At 42.2% G+C, this 24,745-nt stretch overlaps 1 protein-coding gene across 2 annotated transcripts in view; it reads left to right on the top strand.

Annotated features, from left to right (window-relative positions):
* The window catches only part of znf292b (zinc finger protein 292b), a 252,138-nt gene that overhangs the window by 108,602 nt on the left and 118,791 nt on the right, over positions 1-24,745 (top strand). For both annotated transcript variants that reach the window (XM_078230034.1, XM_078230035.1), the window contains exon 3: positions 15,924-16,002. In XM_078230034.1, coding sequence (XP_078086160.1) covers positions 15,924-16,002 — 79 coding nt within the window. The remainder of the gene's footprint in view (positions 1-15,923; positions 16,003-24,745) is intronic.

Genomic DNA, 24,745 nt, shown 5'->3' with positions numbered 1-24,745 from the left:
AAAATACTGCCCTACTTTAGAGGAAAAAGAAGATTTAAAACTTTAACTCACAACCCAATCACTTTCCTGCTTTTAATTTTGCTTAAGACATGCAAACTATTTCTTTCATATACCATCAGTTCTGTTAGTCAGGATGTTTATAAACTTATATTGTCAGTATTTTCATTTTTGAAATTTTTTTTCAACTGCATAACAATCTCAAAAATATCTATATACTTTTTTGGAAGATGTATGCATTTGCCATACCACTCTCAAACTTTTGCATAATATCTTGTCTCACCATGAGTAATGACACTAGTGTTACCAAAATAAGCATGGGCAATGTTCTGGCATTAGCAATTCACTGCATCTGCATCCAGGCTGGATGGAACAATGGATCCCACAAGATGATGAAGGTGGGATGGGGCATGCTGTCAGGAAAAACAGAAAGCTCCGAAATAAAAACAGAAGTACTGGAAATGTGCCACATACAGGTCAATATCCAATAGAAATAAACATTTTGGACCTGACTCTTTATCAGAGCTGTACAAAGGATTGTGCTATTGTTCCAATAGCGATTAGTATTTTTTTAAAAACTGACTGACTTGCTCTATAATCCCAGCATTTTCTCTTTGAAAATTGCAATTGTCACTTTATCTCCTGTCCAATCTTAAACTGTGTTATATTACAGTGGGTCGGAATGTGCAATGCAATCTGTGTAGCTTGGCTCGGCTGCTATACAACAATAGGGGAACTACTCTATCTCATCAGAATTTAAAATCAAAATCCACAAATGGTTGTTTTATTTGTTACATGATTGGAATAAAAATGACACTCAGGGTTGGAAGCTGGGATCTAGTTCTTGCTTTATGGCCCGGGTTAGTCATTTAATTGTGATTTTGAAAAAAATCTGCTCTGATCAGCAAGTTGTTAATGTTGCTGTTCACAGTGTGGTAATACTGTTAGAAATTAGCTACATGCTAATTATAACTTTCTTTTCAGCCCCTCTTTTATATCCAATATTTTGGCCTGATATAACCAGCCCATAATATTTCTCAATGCCTTTATTTCCTTAACTTTGTAGAGCAATCCTTAATTTAATCCATGGTTTGATATTAAAAAAGCATTACTCGACAGCCTGAAAGTTTTTAAAAGCATTATCTTGATTGTTTCGTCATAATCTGAATGATCTTCAAAGCAATTATGTAAGGAATAAAATTTGGCTATATTAAAGACAGCTGTTCAGCATATCCTAACAAAATGGAAATTTATTGTACAGAATTGCTGGCTAGTTAAATGCTGAATTACAAGGATTGAATGACAGTATGCATGACTTTTTAAACAAAAATGAAAAAGTATCGATAATTTTAACAGTTAACAGATTCCAGTATGTTCTCGACTTTTTAAAAGAATGGACTTTGTATTAAGAACATAAGAAATAGGAGCCCCTCGAGCCTGCCCCGCCATTCAATAAGATCATGGCTGATCTGATAGTGGTTTAGTTCCACTTACCCGCCCGCTCCCCATAACCCTTAATTCCCTTATTGATCAGAAATCTATCTACCTGTGACTTAAACATATTTAACGAGGTAGCCTCCACTGCTTCAATGGGCAGAGAATTCCAGAGATTCACTACCCTCTGAGAGAAGCAGTTCCTTCTCAGCTCTGTTCTAAACTGACTCCCCCTTATTTTGAGTTGGGTCCTCTAGTTCTTGTTTCCTTTCTAAGTGGAAAGAATCTCTCTGCCTCTACCCTGTCGAGCCCCTTCATTATCTTATATGTCTCTATAAGATCTCCCCTCAGCCTTCTAAACTCCAATGAGTACAGGCCCAATCTATGCAATCTCTCAAAGAACAAAGAACAGTACAGCACAGGAAACAGGCCCTTCGGCCCTCCAAGCCTGTGCCGCTCATTGGTCCAACTAGACCATTCGTTTGTATCCCTCCATTCCCAGACTGCTCATGTGACTATCCAGGTAAGTCTTAAACGATGCCAGCATGTCTGCCTCCACCACCCTACTTGGCAGCGCATTCCAGGCCCCCACCACTCTCTGTGTAAAAAACGTCCCTTTGATGTCTGAGTTATACCTCGCCCCTCTCACCTTGAGCCCGTGACCCCTCGTGATCGTCACCTCCAACCTGGGAAGAGGCTTCCCACTGTTCACCCTATCTATACCCTTCATAATTTTATACACCTCTATTAGGACTCCCCTCATTCTCTGTCTTTCCAGGGAGAACAAGCCCAGTTTACCCAATCTCTCCTCATAGCTAAGACCCTCCATACCAGGCAACATCCTGGTAAACCTTCTCTGCATGATCTCTAAAGCCTCCACGTCCTTCTGGTAGTGCGGCAACCAGAACTGGACGCAGTACTCCAAATGTGGCCTAACCAGCGTTCTATACAGCTGCAACATCAGACTCCAGCTTTTATACTCTATACCCCATCCTATAAAGGCAAGCATACCATATGCCTTCTTCACCACCTTCTCCACCTGTGCTGCCACCTTCAAGGATTTGTGGACTTGCACACCTAGGTCCCTCTGTGTTTCTATACTCTTGATGGCTCTGCCATTTATTGTATAACTCCCCCCTACATTAGTTCTTCCAAAATGCATCACTTCGCATTTATCCGGATTAAATTCCATCTGCCATTTCTCCGCCCAATTTTCCAGCCTATCTATATCCTGCTGTATTGTCCAACAATGTTCATCGCTATCCGCAAGTCCAGCCATCTTCGTGTCATCCGCAAACTTGCTGATAACACCAGTCACACCATCTTCCAAATCATTTATATATATCACAAATAGCAGAGGTCCCAGTACAGAGCCCTGCGGAACACCACTGGTCACAGACCTCCAGCCGGAAAAAGACCCTTCGACTGCTACCCTCTGTCTCCTGTGGCCAAGCCAGTTCTCTACCCATCTAGCCACCTCTCCTTGTATCCCATGAGCCTTAACCTTCTTAACCAACCTGCCATGAGGGACTTTGTCAAATGCCTTGCTGAAATCCATATAGACGACATCCACGGCCCTTCCTTCGTCAACCGTTTTTGTCACTTCCTCAAAAAACTCCACCAAATTTGTAAGGCACAACCTCCCTCTTACAAAACCATGCTGTCTGTCACTAATGAGATTGTTCCGTTCTAAATGCGCATACACCCTGTCTCTAAGAATCCTCTCCCAACAACTTCCCTACCACGGACGTCAAACTCACTGGCCTATAATTACCTGGGTTATCCCTGCTACCCTTCTTAAATAACGGTACCACATTCGCTATCCTCCAGTCCTCGGGGACATCACCTGTGCCCAATGAGGAGACAAAGATTTCCGTCAGAGGCCCAGCAATTACATCTCTTGTCTCCCTGAGCAGTCTAGGATAGATGCCATCAGGCCCTGGGAATTTGTCAGTTTTAATGTTACCTAAAAAACCAAACACTTCCTCCCTTGTAATGGAGATTCTCTCTAACGGGCCAACACCTCCCTCTGAGACACTCCCAGTAGACACTCCTCACAAGCTAACCCCCTCATCTCCAGTATCAACCTGGTGAACCTTCTCTGTACTCCCTCCAAGGCCAATATATCCTTCCGCAAGTAAGGGGACCAAAATTGCACACAGTACTCTAGTTGCGGCCTCACCAGCACCTTGTACAATTGCAGCAAGACCTCCCTGCTTTTATACTCCATCCCCTTCGCGATAAAGACCAACATTCCATTTGTCTTCTTGATCACCTGCTGCACCTGAGTTTTTGCGATTCATGCACAAGGACCCCCAGATCCCTCTGCACAGTAGCATGTTGTAATTTTTTACCATTTAAATAATAGTCCATTTTACTATTATTCTTTCCAAAGTGGATAACCTCACACTTGTCACCGTTATACTCCATCTGCCAGATCCTCGCCCACTCACTTAGCCTATCCAAATCTCTCTGCAGACTTTCCCCATCCTCTACACAATTCGCTTTCCCACTCATCTTTGTGTCATCCGCAAACTTTGTAACCCTACACTCGGTCCCCTCCTCCAGATCGTCTATGTATATGGTAAACAGTTGAGGCCCCAGCACCGATCCCTGCGGCACGCCTCTAGTCACCAACTGCCAACCAGAAAAGCACCCATTTATTCCAACTCTCTGCTTCCTGTTAGATAGCCAATCCTCAATCCACGCTAACACTTTACCCCCAACTCCGTGTACCTTAATCTTCTGCAGCAACCTTTTGTGAGGCACCTTATCGAACGCCTTCTGGAAATCTAAAAACACCACATCCACCGGTTCCCCTCTGTCAACTGCACTCGTTACATCTTCATAAAAATCCAGTAAATTCGTCAAACACGACTTTCCTTTCATTAATCCATGTTGCGTCTGCTTGATCGAACCATTTTTTTCCAGGTGTCCTGCTATTTCTTCTTTAATGATGGATTCCAGCAATTTCCCAACTACGGACATTAAGCTAACCGGCCTGTAGTTACCCGCCTTTTGTCTACCTCCTTTTTTAAACAGTGGCGTCACATTAGCTGTTTTCTAATCAGCCAGCACTTCCCCAGAGTCCAGCGAATTTTGATAAATTACAACCAACGCATCTGCTATTACTTCTGCCGTTTCTTTCAGTACCCTGGGATGCATTCCATCCGGGCCCGGGGACTTGTCTACCTTTAGTCCCATTAGCCTACCAAGCACTACCTCTTTAGTAATAGTAATCATTTTAAGGACCTCACCCCCTACAGTCCCACGACCGTCAATTTTCGGTAAGCTATTTCCCTTTACCGTGAAAACCGACACAAAGAACTTGTTTAAGACCTCGGCCATTTCCTCGTTTCCCATTATTAAATCCCTCTTCTCCCATTATTAAATCCCTCTTCTCGTCTTCTAAGGGTCCAACATTTACTTTAGCTACTCTTTTCCTTTTTATATATTTGTAAAAACTTTTACTATCAGTTTTTATATTTTGTGCTAGTTTAGTTTCATAATCTATCTTTCCTTTCTTTATCGCTTTCCTAGTAGTTCTTTGTTGTTTCTTAAAGCTTTCCCAATCTTCTAATTCCCCACTAGTTTTGGCCACACTGTACGCATCGGTTTTTAAATTAATGCTCTCCTTTATTTCCTTAGTTATCCACGGCTGGACTCAATTGCCACATCTCATTGTAGATTAATTTTTCATGTCATTTACGCATTTGTAGTAGGAGAGTATGTTCGGAGTGGGTGGAGTCCTTGATTATCCTTGATTATGGTTTGATAAAGGTTTGGATGCCAAAACGTTTCATATAATTCATCATTGTACCAGCTATGTTTCTAAAATTCCTGGTGATCATTTTATCCTTAATTTATCCTTTTTTTTTTCATCTCAACCTCTCAAATATGGGTTTGAAGGAAAGAGCACTTATACAGCACTTTTCATGATGGTTGCATATCCCAATGTACTTTGCAGCCTATTCAGTGCTTTTGAATTGTAATCACTTGTGTACGCAACAGTTGGATCAGAGACACTGGGAAAGCTGCCCTGAATGGGCTGTGGAGTCAGGTGTGGTCTTATCCCATCCAAAATAGAATGCACCTTCCCAGCACTGCACTGGATTGTGAGCTGAAGTCTTGGATTGAATCTTCATTCGAAATTGAGAATCATGTCTGGTAATGCAAAGAGGCAAACTGATTAAGCCCTGCTTGGGGAGGTGTATTGAATATTTTAATTGAGGAAAAACTAGGCTTAAGTTATCATTGTGTCTTGACCTCTTGAGATTGTAATTTGGTTGTGCTTCAAGAAAATCTTTTGACCTCCAAAAAAAAGTTACTGGATCTAGAATTATGGAGATGCTATGGAGAAACACTTTACAAAACAAATGTGCAGAATTCAGTTAGGGTGGTTGAAGGTGGTTAAAATTCAGCCATAAATCTGGAATCCTGTTTGTTTTGTCAGTGACACAGTACTGACTTTTAATCAGTGAACAATGTAATATAATCTAAAATCTAAGCTAAGTTGAGTATGGGCAAAAGCTGAAAGCTTTCTGTGGTATATAGGTCAACCAGTGATATTCTGCATGACAGAACCATATGGAACTCTGCAGATATAAAGTAGCTTTGACCATTTCCATCCATCTGGCCATGATAATGTCAGAGCTAAAAAGACACTCGGACACAGCATTCGTGAGTGATGGATCCTTTATTGCCTTCTTATCGATAAGGAGAGATGAACTGAAGAATTCCTAAGGTTTCTTCAGGTTGCTCTGCTCAATTGTGTACAATCAGCCTTTTTGAGGGTATTTACAACTTCTAGTAAAGATAATTGTTTCTAGTCACGCACACCGGTAAATTACTTGCATATGATAAAGAAGTAGGCCCTAGACAATAGCTGTTTAATCATGTCCCATCAGTAATGTCATAATCTTTAATGATAGATGGATGGAATGTCTGTTCAAACAATGGTCACATAATCATGTCATTATTACAGTTTCGGTGCTGTTAGTAAGGACATTCAGCTGTGTCCTGTTGATAGATTATAGTGAAACATTCCCTTTGTCTGTGCTGTCTATTTCATGCACATGCAGAGACAGCCAGTCTACATTGAAAGTGCTGCTGCTGATGTGCTAATTTTCCTGGTCACCTGAACGGCCCCCTGCTGAGCTCAGTTCTTGTCTCCCACAATAAAGCAGATCGCCGTTTTGGATTTTATTCACTACCTGTGTGCAAAATGAACTTGAACCAAATCTATTTAAAACTGTTGTGACATGTTGCATTTTATTCCTGGAATAAGACTCTAAGATTAGATTATACGGGGTTGCAATTCCATACACGTGAACTTGCTGCATTTCCAAAATTAGATTACTAATTGCACATGAGATTTTTTTGCTTCAAAATACAAATTATGCTGAAAATTGTGGCATCGCATAACTGATACTGGCCAAGTGGAGAAAATGGTGAATGAAAGGGAAAGCTCATAGAATCACTTTTCATAAATTAGAGGAGCTGCTGGTAGTAGAGACTTCAAACTTTCCCACTTAACATTGGGGAGGGTAAATTGAAAACATGCCCTTAAGATCTGTCTTCAGTTTCTTGACTTGCATTGTTTTGAATGGAGTTGTCAACCTCAGACGCCACAGGCTCGCCTCACTGATGGGGCTAAAACCATCTCACCACTTCCACCGCATAAATGTTCACCCCCTTTCCCCGTGCACCCCCCCAAAATGCTGACTCTTCTGACATCGATAAGACTGGAGCCAGGAATTCTGGAAGGGTGGCAGGGAAAGGAAGTGCAGGAGTGGATGAACACTATCTGGGGTGTTCGCAGGGGTTGAAAATGGTTCCCCACCACACCCCGCCCCCATCCCCCATACATTGTTGTGGGTTACGGAGTGCTTTGACATTGTAGCTGGTTTTATACCTAATAAAAAAAGTCTAGTAAATCTGTGTAAAAAAACGGACGGTCATTCTGGTATGAAAGAAAAGCCAAACAGCGTGCCTTAATGACTATCGTCTCGTGGCCCTGACATCCATCATTATGAAGTGCTTCAAAAGGTTAGTCATGGCACGAATCAATTCCAGCCTGGATCCACTATAGTTCGCCTACCAACGCAACAGGTCCACAAACGACGCCATCTCCCTGGCCCATCTCCCTCCTCCCTGGAACACCTAGATAACAAAGACATCTGTATCACACTCCCGATTTATTGACTATAGCTCAGCCCTCAACACCATTATTCTTACGAAACTCATCTCCAAACTTCATGGCCTGGGCCTCGGCTCCTCCCTCTGCAACTGGATCCTGAACTTCCTAACCCACAGCCGCAATCAGTAAGGATAGGCAACAGCACCTCCTCCACGATCATCCTCAACACCGGTGCTCCAGAAGGTGTGTCCTCAGCCCCCTACTATACACGGTGGCACAGTGGTTAGCAGTGCTGCCTCACAACACCAGGGACCCAGGTTCAAGTCCCGGCTTGGGTCACTATCTGTGTGAAGTTTGCACATTCTCCCAGTGTCTGCGTGGGTTTCCTCCGGGTGCTCCGGTTTCCTCTCTCAGTCCAAAAATGTGCAGGTTAGGCGAATTGGCCATGATAAATTCTCCCTCAGTGTACCCGAACAGGTGCTGGGGTGTGGCGACTAGGGAATTTTCACAGTAACTTTGTTGCAGTGTTAATGTAAGCCTACTTGTGACTAATAAATAAACTTTAACACCTATGACTATGTGGCCAAATTCCCCCCCTCCTCAATTTTCAAGTTTGCTGGTGACACCACTGTAGTGGGTCGGATCTCAAACAATGACGAGACAGAGTACAGGAATGAGAGAATCTGGTGAACTGGTGTGATGACAATAATATCTCCCTCAATGTCACAAAACGAAGCAGATAGTCATTGACTTCAAGAAGCATAGTGGAGAACATGCCCCTGTCTACATCAATGGGGATGAAGTAGAAATGGTCGAGAACTTCAAGTTTTTAGGTGTCCAGATCACCAACAACCAGTTCTGGTCCCCCCCATGCCAACACCATAGTTAAGAAAGCCTACCAATGCCTCTACTTTCTCAGAAGACTAAGGAAATTTGGCATGTCAGCTATGACTCTCACCAACTTTTACAGATACGCCTAGAAAGCATTCTTTCTGGTTGTATCACAGCTTGGTATGGCTCCTGCTCTGCCCAAGATTGCATGAAACTACAAAAGATCGTGAATGTCGCCCAATCCATCATGCAAACCAGCCTCCCATCCATTGACTCTGTCTACACTTCCGACTGCCTCAGAAAAGCAGCCAGCTTAATTAGGGACCCCATGCACCCCGGACATTCTCTCTTCCACCTCCTTCCGTTGAGAAAAAGATACAAAAGTCCAGGTCACGTGCCAACTGACTCAAGAACAGCTTCTTCCCTGCTGTCATCAGACTTTTGAACGGACTTGCCTCGTGTTAAGTTGATCTTTCTCTACACCCTAGCTATGACTGTAACACTACATTCTGCACTCTCTCATTTCCTTCTTTATGAATGGTATGCTTTGTCTGTATAGCATGTAAGAAACAATACTGTTCGCTGTATGTTAATACATGTGACAAATCAAATCAAAGGATGTGTGTAATGTAAACAGCCCTAATTTCCCTTGTTCTAGCCATCTGATTCTAGCTATCTGTATTGGAATCACAGAGCAGTCTGAACAGAGTAAAACTAGCAATGTACTGCTGATGTGCATACATAGAACATAGAACATAGAAAGCCACAGCACAAACAGGCCCTTCGGCCCACAAGTTGCGCCGATCACATCCCCACCTCTAGGCCTATCTATAGCCCTCAATCCCATTAAATCCCATGTACTCATCCAGAAGTCTCTTAAAAGACCCCAACGAGTTTGCCTCCACCACCACCGACGTCAGCCGATTCCACTCACCCACCACCCTCTGAGTGAAAAACTTACCCCTGACATCCCCCCTGTACCTACCCCCCAGCACCTTAAACCTGTGTCCTCTCGTAGCAACCATTTCAGCCCTTGGAAATAGCCTCTGAGAGTCCACCCTATCCAGACCCCTCAACATCTTGTAAACCTCTATCAGGTCACCTCTCATCCTTCGTCTCTCCAGGGAGAAGAGACCAAGCTCCCTCAACCTATCCTCATAAGGCATGCCCCCCAATCCAGGCAACATCCTTGTAAATCTCCTCTGCACCGGATTATTACTCCATCTGACGAAGGAGCAGCGCTCCGAAAGCTTATGGTATTTGCTACCAAATAAACCTGTTGGACTTTAACCTGGTGTTGTGAGACTTCTTACTGTCTTCAAAATAATGCCATGGCATTTTTTGCATCCACCCAAGCAGGCAGCTGAGACCTTGGTTTAACATTTCACTGAAAATGTGACCTCACCAATGCAGTACTCTCTCAGCATTGCACAGCAGTGTCCAGGCCACCTTGATTTTTGTGCTCAAGTCCTGGAATGGAACTTGAACCCAGAACCTTGGGACTCAAGGTGAGAATGCATATTTGCTGACCCACAGTTAACACAAGTGCAGACATTGTGAATATGCACTCTTGAGCAAAAACACATTTTCATGCAACAAGTGAAGTATATCGTAAATCCAATCTCCTTTGAATTCTTTAGTTCTTCAATATTTAGTTCCATTTTGTTACAATCCCCATAGAGATTGTTAATATTGAAAGAGAAATGTGAAATCCTTGTTATTTACTAAAAGGTTCCACAGTTTAAAACAAATTAATTTTATGATACAACAGTCAAAGCAAAGCATAATTTACTGAATAAATATTGTCTTGGGTAATATTGAAAAACACAATAAAACACAGTTACAGATACTTTACACTAAGATCCTGAAACTCACCTTCCCTTTTCCATTGTGACTTGCCCAGAAAGAGTTTGGCCATTTAACAAGTTAATATTTAACACTTTCTTGGGACCAACACCAAACATCTCTACAGCTATCTTGTGAGGTGTAAGACTTGCTTGCTTGAGCTTCACTCAAATTGTGCTTTGTCTTAAAAAGAACATTAGAAACACCCTTCGTTTCTAATAGTTCTGTTCTTCTGGTTGCAGCTGCTGCAAAATTCCTGGCAGACTTCTTTTCTCTGCCAAATTCTAAGGTGAGTGACTTTTCACTTTGAGATGTCTTCTTCTAGCTCCAAACTAGGCAATCTTCCGCCTCCCCCTTCCTTGAATACTATCCAAACTGAGTATGAGTTACCACCTGTATTCTGTGTGGTGAATAGTAGTTAGTATTTTCTCAGATTAAAGTGCAGGCCTAGCTAAAATTTATCTCTTTCATTCCCCCTACTGAGTGCTGCAACTGTCTCTGTTTCCAAACAGCCTGCTTCTGTGGACAAGCACACAGATAAACCCCAGTTCTAAAACCTTATCTCCATGGCAGTGTGGAATACCTGGGATGTTCCAGACTGAAATCCACATTAATTAATTCTTAGCCAGACCTTTGATTCTGAGACCCACATGAACAATTTAAATTTCTAATGGAGTCCAGGCAATTCTCCTGAAATTTACTGGTCCCACCCAGAAACTCCCTTATTTAGAAACGTGTTTTTAGTTTCTTAATTCAGGAACTACATGACAAATTTAAACCCTTATGAAGACAACTCAGCCAGAATAGAAATAGAATAGTGAGGCATCATCTGGAGTATTGTGTCCAGTTTCTATTCTATTCTATGAAACTGGACACAATACTCCAGATGAGGCCTCACTAGTGTCTAATGCCCCTATTGATAAAGCCCAATATTTGCTTTATTAACTGCTTTCTCAACACACCCTGCCACCTTCAATGTCTTATGTATGTGTACACAAAGGTCCTCTGTTCCTGCACCTTTAGAGTTTCTCCTTTTATACTGTCTCTCCATATTCTTCTCTGCATTGAACTTCATCTGCTACTTGTCTGCCCAACTCACCGACATGTCTTGAAGTTTTCAAGACTTTCCCCATCATAATTAATAACATTTCCAATCTTTGTATCATCTGCAAAATTTGAAATTATATATATCAGAGCAAAGGTCCCAACACTGACCCCTGGGTCATGACGACTTTAAATTATCCTGTGTTCGTCCAAGTGACGATTGATTTTGTCCCAAATTATAGTTTACAGTAGTTTCTCTATCACTGAAGTCAAATTAGCGTGTAGTTGCCAGCTTAATCCTTGCACCCCTTTTTGAAAAGGGTGTAACTGGCAAATCTCCAGTCCTCTGGCACCACTCCTGTATCTAACGAAGACTGGAAGATAATCACTAGTGCCTCGGCAATTTCCACTGTCATATTGCTCAATATATCCCTCTGCTTCTCATCTGGCCCTGGTATCTTATCGTTATAAATAGAAATAGCCTTTCTAACACCAGCTCCTTCTCAATTGTAAATCCTTTGAGTGTACACTTTCCTCCTCTGTCCCCTCTGCCTGGGTAGCATCCTCTTCCTTTGTAAAGACAGATGCAAAGTACTCATCTATACCTCCACTGTTTCTCCTGCCTCCATGAGCAAATCCACTTTTTTATCTCTATATCTTTTTACCACCCCTTTATTAGTTACATGCTTATAGAATATTTTTGTTTGCTCTCCTTGCTTTTCTATTTTTTTTCACTTCACCTTTGGTCCTTCTATATTCAGTCTGATTCTCCGAAGTATTTTCTCCCTGACATCAGTCGTACGCGCACTTGTTCCCTTTCATCATCTCTCTCATCATTCATCGCGCTCTGGATTTTTGTACAACCCTTCCCCTTCAAGGCAATATACCTTGAGTTGTCTGTAATATTTTTTTGCTGAAACTGGCCCATTTTTCAACAACCATTTTTTCTGCCAATGCTAGATTCCAATTCACTCGGCTCAGATGTATTCTCATTGCATCGAAGCTGGCTTTCCCCCAATTAATTACCCTTGCTCTGGACTATTCCTTTCGTTTTTGGTGGCCAACCTCAACCTTACTATCCCCTAAATGCTCTCCTACTGATACTTAATCCACTTGGGCCAACTCGTTCCACGGAACCAGATCCAACAGTGCCTGTCTTCTCGAACTGGAATTTTTTGGAATATGTTTTAAATCTTGCCCATTTTATAGGGTACTTGCAGGATTGTTCAGATTTGTAAATCCTGAGTATATCTGCAAATAATTTTACTATTGATCTTTTCACCATCAACATAATAGAAAGTGACAGCTGCTGCCAGAAAAATAAAGCACATGCAGCAGTATTGTTTCTGGCAGCATATCATATTCATTTTCTTCATGAAAGCCTTTTATGCTGGAATGTGAGTTTTCCCAACAAATATGTACACACCTTGCACTCTATGAAATACAGTAATAGCAAAACATGCCTTTTACTACTAAAGCAAAATATTTTAAGAACATAAGAACGAGGAGCAGGAGTAGGCCATCTGGCCCCTCGAGCCTGCTCCGCCATTCAATAAGATCATGGCTGATCTTTTTGTGGACTCCGCTCCACTTACTTGCCCGATCACCATAACCATTAATTCCTATACTGTTCAAAAATTTATCTATCCTTGCCTTAAAAACATTCAATGAGGTAGCCTCAACTGCTTCACTGGGCAGGAAATTCCACAGATTCACAACCCTTTGTGTGAAGAAGTTTCTCCCCCAACTCAGTCCTAAATCTGCTTCCCCTTATTTTGAGGCCATGCCCCCTAGTTCTAGTTTCACCTGCCAGTGGAAACAACTTCCCTTCTTCTATCTTACCTATTCCCTTCGTAATCTTTTATGTTTCTATAAGATCTCCCCTCATTCTTCTGAATTCCAATGAGTATAGCCCCAGTCTACTTAGTCTCTCCTCATAAGCCAACCCTCTCAACTCTGGAATCAACCTAGTGAATTTCCTCTGCACCCCCTTCAGTGCCAGTATATCCTTTCTGAAGTAAGGAGACCAAAACTGTGCACAGTACTCCAGGTGTGGCCTCACCGGCACCTTATATACTTGCAACATAACCTCGCTGTTTTTAAACTCCATCCTTCTAGCAATGAGGGACAAAATTCTATTTGCCTTCTTAATTACCTGGTGCACCTGCAAACCAACTCCTTGTGATTCTTGCACAAGGACACCCAGGTCCCTCTGCACAGCAGCATGCTGCAATTTTTTACCATTTAAATAATAGTCAATTTTGCTGTTATTCTTACCAAAATGGATGACCTCACATTTACCACGTTGTACTCCATCTGCCAGACCCTCACACACTCACTTAGACTATCTATATCCCTTTGCAGACTTTCAGCGTCTTCTACACACTTTGCTCTGCCACTCATTTTAGTATCACCTGCGCATTTTGACGCACTACACTTGGTCCCCAACTCCAAATCGTCGATGTAAATCATAAACAATTGCGGTCCCAACACTGATCTCTGAGGCACACCACTAGTCACTGATCGCCAACCAGAAAAACACTCATTTACCCCCACTCTTTGCTTTCTGTTAGTTAATCAATCCTCTATCCATGCTAATACATTACCTGTAACACTGTGCATCTTTATCTTATGTAGCAGTCTTTGGTGAGGCACCTTGACAAATGCCTTCTGGAAATTCAGATATACTACATCCACAGGTTCCCCATTGTCCACTGCGCATGTAATATTCTCAAAGAATTCCACCAAATTAGTCAAACATGACCTGCCCTTCATGAACTCATGCTGCGTCTTACCAATGGGACAACTTATATCCAGATGTATTGCTATTTCTTCCTTGATGATAGATTCAAGCATTTTCCCTACTACAGAAGTTAAGCTAATCGGCCTATAGTTACCCACCTTTTGTCTACCCCCTTTTTTAAACAGTGGTGTCACATTTGCTATTTTCCAATCTGCGGGAACCACCCCCAGAGCCCAGCGAATTTTGGTAAATTACTACTAGTGCATTTGCTATTTCCCCCGCCATCTCTTTTAGTGCCCTGAGATGCATTCCATCAGGGCCAGGAGACTTGTCTACCTTTAGCCCCATTAGCTTGCCCAACATTACCTCTTTCGTGATAGTGATAGTTTCTAAGTCCTCACCTGCCATAGCTTTCCTGTCATCAATTTTTGGCATGTTATTTGTGTCTTCCACTGTGAAGATCGACGCAGAATACCTGTTCAATGCCTCAGCCATTTTCTCATTTCCAGTTATTACATCCCTCTTCTCATCCTCTAAAGGACCAATGTTTACTTTAGCCACTCTTTTTCGTTTTATGTATTTGTAGAAACTTTTGCTATCTTTTTATACTCTGAGCTAGTTTACTCTCATAATCCATCTGACTTTTCTTTATAGCTTTTTCCGTGGCTTTCTGTTGACCTGTAAAGATTTCCCAATCCTCTAGTTTCCCACTAATCTTTGCCACTTTGTATGCATTTTCTTTCAATTTGATGCTCTCCTTTATTTCCTTAGATATCCATGGCTTATTATCTCTTTTTCTACAGTTCTTCCTTATCATTGGTATATACCTTTGCTGAGCACTGTGAAAGATCACTTTAAAGAACAAAGAAAATTACAGCACAGGAACAGGCCCTTCAGCCCTCCAAGCCTGCACTGACCATGCTGCCCGACTGAACTAAAACCCCCTATCCTTCCGGGGACTATATCCCTCTATTCCCATCCTATTCATGTATTTGTCAAGAGGCCCCTTAAAAGTCACTACCATATCCGCTTCCACCACCTCCCCCGGCAACGAGTTCCAGGCACCCATTACTCTCTGTGTAAAACATCTGCCTCGTACATCTCCTTTAAACCTTGCCTTTCACACCTTAAACCAGTGCCCCCAAGTCCTCCACTGTTCCTCAATTGTCCCACCATAAAGTTTTTGCTCCCAGTCTACCTTAGCCAACGCCTGCCTCATCCCTTTGTAGTCTCCTTTGTTTAAGCATAAGACACTGGTATTGGATTTTACCTTCTTACACTCCATCTGTATTTTAAATTCAACCATACTGTGATCGCTTCTTCCAAGAGGATCCCTAACTGTAAGATCATTAATTATTCCTGTCTCATTACACAGGACAGATCTAGGATAGCATGCTCCCTCGTAGGTTCCGTAACATACTGTTCAAGGAAGCTATCGCGGATACAATCTATGAACTCCACCTCAAGGCTGCCTTGACCGACCTGGTTTGACCAATTGATATGTAGATTAAAATCCCCCATGATAATTGCTGTACCATTTTTACATGCATCAGTTATTTCTTTGTTTATTTTATCCAATCTCAATGGAATATCTTGTTAATAGCATTGTAGACAATTTATGCTTTTAATTGGGTATGACAGCAAGTGTGAATTTAGTGCATAAATCTTGAAGTATATAATTTATTCAAGGAACTTTTTGATTAGTCGGCTGTGTGTTTGGATTGTCACTATACACGATTTTTGTACGATAACTGCAGAAATATTGCACTGCAGAAATAAGTTCAGAGCTGTGTGTTTTTTGGTGTACATGCCAAAATTTACCACTGCAGATTCTGTTGTATGAAATACATTTTTAAAAGTTTCAATATTGTTATCCTTTATCCATTTCAGGAGCTGTACAGAGCTTTTGCTTTGCTTGCCGGATGAAGTGCCAGGCACACTGTGGGAGCAGTTTCAAGCTTGTGTGCAGGTAAGTTGAACTATGTGAAATGAAAGTAAGTGTTATTCATCCAACAGTCCAATATGTTTATTCCTGACAAAAATTCAGTGTAATGTCCACCCACCTATCTCTTAAAGTTTGCATGAGCAAGAGTGAAAACAGAACGAAAACAGAAAATACTGAAAAAACTCAGGTATGGTAGCATCTGTGGAGAGAGCAAATAGAGTTAAGGTTTCAAGTCTGTAACTCTTCAGAGCTAAAGAAAAGCCGCTCTTGTGCAGTAATTGCTGCAAAGCATATTTTGATGGTTTCCCAATGTTTTAACACAGTAAGTCTCACAACGCCAGGCTAAAGTTCAACAGGTTTATTTGGAATCACGAGCTTTCGGAGCGCTATTCCTTCATCAGGTGATCATTGACACCTCATCAGTAAATCATAAGAGTTTATTAGGAGTTCATTCAAAATGTACACCAGCTTTTCAGTTTTGTTTGCCCTCTCTTTCTCTCTCTCTGGGCCTTGCAGTCAAGATGTTGCCAATCTTCCTTCCTGCAGATGTCTCCAGTCTTTCTGCCAATCTCTCTAGTCTCTCTATTGTTACACAGCAGTATTATTATTCCAGAGAACGCCATTTACATTCATTGGTTAATTAAACACACCACATAAGGTAGCCAACACCAATTGTTTCTAACCTCTGATCATGCATTGTGCACAAATTAGTGTGGTCTTTGCCAAAGTTAGCTGAGAGCTGGGAATGTGTATAACACATCTCAGCATTTTGTAACTTTGTAACATGATGAGCTTTCAGCAGGGTTCTTGCTGGCACTTTATGGAAGAAGAATTAAGCAGGCAAGAGCTTATATTGCAAAATTGTTTCCATCTATCTTTGATGGCCTCTTCCATCTCGGGAAGCAACGTAGCCGGATTGACTGGACTTCCTTCCTACTTTGATCTTAATGTTAGGCGCTTTCAATACCATCGTCCACCTTGTCCATCTTGGTGCCGGGACCTGAGAGACCTGGTTCATAGATGATAAAGTACGAACAGCATGAGGGCATTTGATAAGCTTCTGATCCAAGACTGCACTTGCTGTTGCCATGACAGTCATGCATGTGGCCTGCACTGCCCTCGATTTCCCATTTACCTGAGTAACATCCTACTGGTCTCTGTCTATCACTATGGTCTTGGGTGAGTAAACTGGTCATATATCCTCCTTGTGCACAAACAAGGTAAAGGATCTTCCATTATCAGGGATTCCTCATGCTGGAGCGGTGCACAAGGCCTCTTTTAGTTGCTGAAAAGCCTGTTTTTGTCCCTCATTCAGTTCTATTCCTTCTTTCGAATCCCATTTCCCTTTAAGGAGGTCAGTGAACGGTTGTGCCAATTGTGTGTATGAATCTACCCATAATTGCAGAGATCCAAAAATGCTCTAAATTCCTGAACCGTGGTGGGCCGTTTTGGCGGTTCAAATAGCGATGGTATGACCTTGTGTTACCTCCCTTTTGCCCAGGGATTTTAGTTTTAGTGTCACAAGTAGGCTTACATTAACACTGCAATTAAGTTATTGTGAAAATCCCCGAGTCGCCACACTCCGGCGCCTGTTGGGGTACACTGAGGGAGAATTTAGCACGGCCAATGCACCTAACCAGCATGTCTTTTGGACTGTGGGAGGGAATCAGAGCACCCGGAGGAAACCCATGCAGACACAGGGAGAACGTGCAGATTTCACACAGTCAGTGACCCAAGCTGGGAATTGAACCCATGTCCCTGGCGCTGTGAGGCAGCAATGCTAGCCACTGTGCTGCCCACCTATCTTCTGACCCAGATAAACAGCTTCCTCCTGAGCAATTTGGACTTTACTAATGCTGCCTTATGGCCCTTCTGGTGCAAGTAGCCCAACAAAGGCTTCACGTCGCTCTCGTGCTGTTCTTCAGTCTCAGAGGCTAAAAGATATCATCTACATATTGGACGATAACCAAATTAGTTGATGGCATTTCTCAGAGGTGGTTTTGCAATGCCATACTATTTGATTTGATTTATTATTGTCACATGTATTAGCATACAGTGAAAAGTATTATTTCTTGTGCACTATACAGACAAAGCATACCGTTTCAGAAGGAAATGAGAGAGTGCAGAATGTAGTGCTACAGCTAGGGTGTAGAGAAAGATCAACTTAATGCAAGATAAGTCCATTCAAAAGTCTGATGGCAGCAGGGAAAAAGCTGTTCTTGAGTCGGTTGGTACGTGACCTCAGACTTTTGTATCTTTTTCCCGACGGAAGAAGGTGGAAGAGAGAATGTCCGGGGTGCGTGAGATCCTTAATTATGCTGGCTGCTTTGCCGAGGCAGTGGGAAGTGTAGGCAGAGTCAGTGGATGGGAGGCTGGTTTGCGTGATGGATTGGGCGACATTCATGACCTTTTGTAGTTTCTTGCGGTCTTGGACAGAACAGGAGCCATACCAAGCTGTGATGCAACCAGAAGAATGCTTTCTATGGTGCATCTGTAAAAGTTGGTGAGAGTCGTAGCTGACATGCCAAATTTCCTTAGTCTTCTGAAAAAGTAGAGGCGTTGGCGGGCTTTCTTAACTTTAGTGTCGGCATGGGGGTCCAGGACAGGTTGTTGGTGACCTGGACACCTAAAAACTTGAAGCTCTCAACCCTTTCTACTTTGTCCCTGTTGATGTAGACAGAGAAATGTTCTCCTCTACGCTTCCTGAAGTCAATGACAATCTCCTTCATTTTGTTGACATTGAGGGAGAGATTATTGTCGCCCCACCAGTTCACCAGATTCTCTATCTCATTCCTGTACTCTGTCTCGTCATTTTTTGAGATCTGTTCCACTATGATGGTGTCGTCAGCAAACTTGAAAATCGAATTGGAGGGGAATTTGGCCGCACAGTCATGGGTGTATCAGGAGAATAATAGGGGGCTGAGAACACAGCCTTGTGGGGCACCGATGTTGAGGATGATCATGGAGGAGGTGTTGTTGCCTATCCTTACTGATATGATAGACAGTAGGGCTGTTGTGGAATCCCTGAGGGAGCCTGTTGTTGGTCTATTGTAAAGGCAAACCAAGGCTGAATCTCAAGCGCTAAGGGAACAGACCAAAAACCATTTGCCATATTGATTAACGAAAACTATTTGTGCTCCAGTAATAGGGCATTAAAGATGGTAGAAGGATCGGTAGCCAAGGGGATTAATTTATCCACTTGTTGATTAGCATTCATGTAATCTACTGTCAACCTTCAGGTTCTGTTCGCTTTCTTCACCGGCCATACAGGACTGTTGGATACACTGAGTTGTAATCAATATTCTTCTCTCCACTAACTGATTCAGGATGGGCAGATTTCCATCTACAGATGTCTGGCTAATGAGATACTGGGCGGAGGAGTCCCAATAAAGATTATTGGGTCCATTTGCAACAGTCCACAATTATTTTTGTCCTTGGCCCAAACTGATGTTCCTTCAGTTCGTCTTTCTCCAGGAGCTTGATATTCCAGGTGACTTTTCCCTTAGAGAAGCATAAAGCCGAACTCACCTGGGTGAGCACATCCATTCCCAGGAATACCTGTGTGACTGGTCCTACCCATATAGACGTCTCGATTCTGTGGTCCCAGCTGTAATGTCAGGGGAACTGTCTCTCACATGTATCTATTTCCCAGTTGCCCTCTTGCCCACATTTTATGATCTGGAGATACTGGGGTGGGCACAGTAAGAAGCCTCATTACTCACCTGATGAAGGAGCAACGCTCTGAAAGCTCGAGATTTCAAATTAACCTGGTGTTGTGAGACTTCTTATAGTGCCCACATGTTATTGCCACAGGAGAACCTGTGGTAACTGATCCCTGGATATACTGTCAATTCTGCTCCTGTGTCCAATAAGCAATCCACTGATTCTTCACCTACCTTCGCATTCACATAAAGGCTGTTGGCTCGTTGTTGCAAGCGGGCCAACAGTGGTAAAGTGAGGGTAGGGTCTACCTGTTTTTTGCTACTTGCAAGGCTGCTTCCTGCAGTTGGGCAGTGAGTTGTTTAAACTGCTCTATTAACTCATCTGGTTCGTCTTTAGCATTCTTTTCAGAATTTGCATTCTGCTTTCCCTTGCCTCGTCCCTGTGGTCGACATGTCTTTGCCCAATGACCTTCCTTTGCACAATTATGACATCGACCTGGACATCTGTCATTGGTTGAATGCACTGTCACTTGTGCAGCTCTAACATTCACAGCCATATCCCATTCTGGCCGACTAAGGTATGTAACTAGCTGAGTATAAGTAGTGCCTTCCTCTTCCCAATCGGGTTTGTTAACTCTCAGCATTTTGGATGATTCCGATTTCTGGCCAGCTACAAACATTGATTTTAACACCATTAACACATTTCCATCTATATTCTCTGCAGTTACTCCCCGAGTGCCTGAGTGCTCAAGCCAAGTTGTTCCAAACCGTTTTTCATAATCAAGCATTTCTTTGCTCACTTTCTGCTGACATGATGCTATTTTACTCCAGTCTGTTTTGCTTGGCATGTGCTCCATACACCACAATCTAATCCCATCTTCCCTCTAGGTTCTGTCTGTCTTGACCCAATCCTCCCTCTACATCAATCAGTAAGTCCCACTCTTTCTGTCTGGAACCATAAAAGATAATATCTGCACACCATCCAACAGATGAAGCCCATAAATTACTTTCAAGAGTTTCAACACATCCCATGTTTTTGCTCCACTTTTCTTAGGGTGAGGTATTTCCTTCATCCATTTGTCAATCTTTTCAGTTGTCTTTTCTGCATCTGTTGTCCTTTGAGACTCAACCTTTACCCTCTTATACTTCAAGGGAAAAATATTCTTAGGTGTTTCCTCCTCCTCTTCATTCTCAGAGTCCACCAAAGAAGAAGACCCATCTCCCTCATAAACTTCCCTTAATTGTCTTGCCCCCTGTTCTATTCGTTCCAGAATAGGGTACATTCTGGGAACAGCTATTGATAGAGGTTTACTGTGCTTCATGATCACAATCTTGTTTGCTAGTTTCTGACACTTTCCTCCTTCAGAGTGGTACATACTGCAGCTAATTGACCCTGGAATCCCTTAACCCTTCAGTCCGATTCTGCACGACCTACAGTTTCGTTTTGCTGTATAAGTTGACTCATCACGGTGAGGGACCAGCGAATACGGTCCTTGCCGGGTAATCTCTTGGCTTTTCCTTATGCTCGCTTAATATCCAAGGTCCACTGTCTCTTGAAGGTCCCATACTTCTGTTCAATTTTAGCGAATGTTTTTGGTAAATCAAAGTGCTGTTCTACAAACTCTTTCAGATGGTGCATCATTTCTTGCTCTGTTACCTCTGGAGGGGCCATGCCGCCCTTTTCCATATTAGGTAAGTGACTTTTACTATTCTTTCCTGTCATCTTTAACTCCGAGTAGGGGTCTCAAACTGATTGGGTCAAAAATGACCGTGGGCTAACCCTTAGCCAAAAAGTGCACTTGGCATGGGGCCTCGAGCCAAAAATCTGGACGAGGTGTTCAGAGAAAATGGAATCACGCGAACGGCTGACTTAGAGTCACATAACGGAGAAGAACCTTTGATAAGAGGGGTTCTTACCCCTCAGATGGGTCTGTGGATGCTCCTCGACTCACGATCTGATCGGTGATCCTGCCGACCATGCCAGAGTTGTTAGGTTCAAGAATTCACTGACACCTCATCGGTAAATCGTAAGAGTTTATTAGGAGTTCGTTCAAAATGTACACCAGCTTTTCAGTTTTGTTTGCTCTCTCTCGCTTTCTCTCTCTCTGGGTTTTGCAGTCAAGATGTTGCCAATCTTCCTTCCACCATATGTCACCAGTCTCTCTAGTCTCCCTATTGTTCTTACACCACAGTATTATTATTCCAGAGAACACCCATTTACATTAATTGGTTAATTAAATACATCACATAAGATGGCCGACACTGATTGGTTCTAACCTCTGATCATGCATTGTGCACGAATTAGTGTGGTCTTTGCCAAAGTTAGCTGAGAGCTGCGAATGTGTGTAACACATCTTAGCATTTTGTAACCTTGTGACATGATAAGCTTTCAGCAGGGTTTATCCTGTGTGAAAATATTAATATAAATATACCATAGAAAATATACAAATGTTACACAAAATACTAAAAAGTAAAATAAAGCAGTGGCTTCCCATGGTATCTGCTATAATGTTAAACCTTGCCAAATGCAGTTATTCAGCAGCAGCTTAGAATGGCAGCAAGGCAATTAGATTTAAAATTATAACATAAACAGAAAATGCTGGCAGCGTTTTTGAAGAGAGAAGCAGGTTTAATGTTTCAGGTTGTGACCTTTCATCAGAACTCGGAAATGTTAACATTGTCTCCTGCCAGTGCAAGATGGCCACCAATACTCGTCTGTGCATGTGCAGAAAAACAATGACTGATTTTGTCTTCCAAAACTTGGATTGAGATGGACTATTTTTAAATTACAAGATGTCTTTGTAAATTGGTGTGGCATGATTAACGGGAGGAGTGGAGAACTGCAGTAATACACATAAATCCAAATACAAACTGATCCCACAGAGACTAGCTGTAGTATAGTCCAAAGGTTCCCAACCGTTTCTATTTCATGGCACACTTTTATACTATATCTTGAAGCACACCTCCTATTTTTTCTGTTTCTAAAATTCTATTAAAAATCGTCAAAGCAACGTCTAATACAATTTTCATTAGTTTAAGTCTACAATGCAAGTCAATACAATTTTTTTCCCTTTAAAGATTTAAATTGTCTTCAGTTTTAAGTCTGCATTTCTCAATGTGAAAGTTCATAAATGAAGCAAGTACCGTGAAAAGCACCTAACCAAAAATGTTAATGTGACACTTGGGCCTGCCACTGTGAGCAGAGTCTCTTGACTTGGGCAGGAATTTGTTACAGGACAACTCACTGGTCATGCTGCACTGACAGGTGCTCACTCCTTTTGCTTTTTTACATAAGCCAGTATGGAGAACACCAGTTGGCACAAGTAGGTTATGGGAAATGGTAAGAGTACTGCTATAACACGATCTGAAATAGATGGATACCAAATGTGTCCAGTGGCATCTCTACAAACTTCATTCTCAGTGTACAATCCATCCAGTGCACTGCGAATTCCTCTCGTTCTTTTAATAATTTCTTTGATTCAAAAGAAAATGAACTAAATGGATCGCGTACCCAGTCAAAGTCTTCCATACTCATGGAGGGGAAGTAGCATTCAACTTCTCGTATTTTAAGATGTGTGTAGATGTGGTTGTTTATGGTTTTGCCAGCAGCATTTGCCCATGCCAGCTTGAACATCTCAATCAACCCAATGGCCACTTTTTTCTTCCAAAGAGCTGGTTTTGATCTGAAGCCCTGAGGTTTATCTGTGGCAGTCAGAATCTTCTTGTTTTCCTCCTGCATTTTAACTTTCAGCTCATTCAGATGGCTGAATATATCTGAAAGATATGTAAGCATAGTGCACCAAGAGTCCTGTATTAAATCTTTTTTTGGCAATTTGAGCAGAACCAAAAACTCTTATGGAGCACCTAAACACAGGAGAGGATCATTCACTGAGACAGCCTCACACTTGTGTGAGCATGAGGAAACCCTGGTACTCTGCTCCCATCTCTTCACACAAAATAATAAATAAGCATGATTTTGAAGGATGCGATTTTACATAATTCATAATTGTCACTATTACTGCAGTTAACTCAGACAACATTGTTTTGGCAAAAAGGGTTTCACAGTGCAGGATAATGGCTGACCTGGATGCCAGGATTCTGTTCTTTCACTTTACTCATGAATCCTTTGACTTTTCCTGTTTGGAAGCTGTTCCATCAATGCTGATGATATTACACTTGGTCCAGTTAAGATTGTATTCCTCCAGATGAGATGAGCGGTTAAGACAAAAGATTTCTTCTCTGGTCGCATGACCAGGCAATTCCTGCAAAAGAAGAAATCCTCTTTGATAGAACCCCTGTCAACAAACATGATATTGGCTAAGAACTGGCAGAGTCTGCTAATGTCTGCAGAATCATCAATCTGCAGGGCACATTTTCCACTCATTTCTAATTTCTCTTGAAACATCTGTTCAATTTCAAATGACATTTCATCAGTGTGCCATTTTATTGTCCGAAAGAGGAACTTTCTCGATTTCCTTAGCAGCACCAACTCCCAGTATTACAGACTCAGTGCTTTTGCATGCCAGCAGAGTTAGGGTTCAGCAATGGCCACCAGGCAATTCACCACCTGTGCATTATCCCTTGTGTATTACCTGAAACCTGCACACACACAATCATTCGTTGATTTTGCTTCGTGTTTTGTGTTCCGAGGCGCTTGAAGCATTTGCTGGAGAGTGAACCGTGTTTTGTAATCAAATGGAGCTTCAACGTAGCTGGTGCCATTGCAGTTTTTGAAAGCTTCTCCCTGTAAATTGGGCATTCTGGAACAGGGCAAGAGGCATCACCAGTCCACCAAAATCAAAGGCCAAATAGCTGTTGCTGTACAGTCTGTATGAACCTCACTCTTTTCTCATGAGGTTCTGTTGTTTCAGCCATATCTGAATCGGGACAGGATCCTTCACTTCTCTTCAAGAACTTAACCATGGCAAACTAGATGAATACACCACCACACTACACAATAAATACTGTCAAGCATCAAAAGCACAATTTCAGCTCTTTGGCCTTGCCAACCAGAATACTGCTCAAAGGTATACCCTTGCCCCAATGTCCCACAACACAGAGTTCCAACCTTCAGTTGCCTCCTCTGATCTTGGGTTTCTTTGGAG

This window comes from Mustelus asterias, chromosome 15 (assembly GCF_964213995.1).
Source record: "Mustelus asterias chromosome 15, sMusAst1.hap1.1, whole genome shotgun sequence".
NCBI lineage: Eukaryota > Metazoa > Chordata > Chondrichthyes > Carcharhiniformes > Triakidae > Mustelus > Mustelus asterias.
Note: the sequence above shows the minus strand (reverse complement) of the source record. Positions and strands in the feature narration are given on the sequence as shown.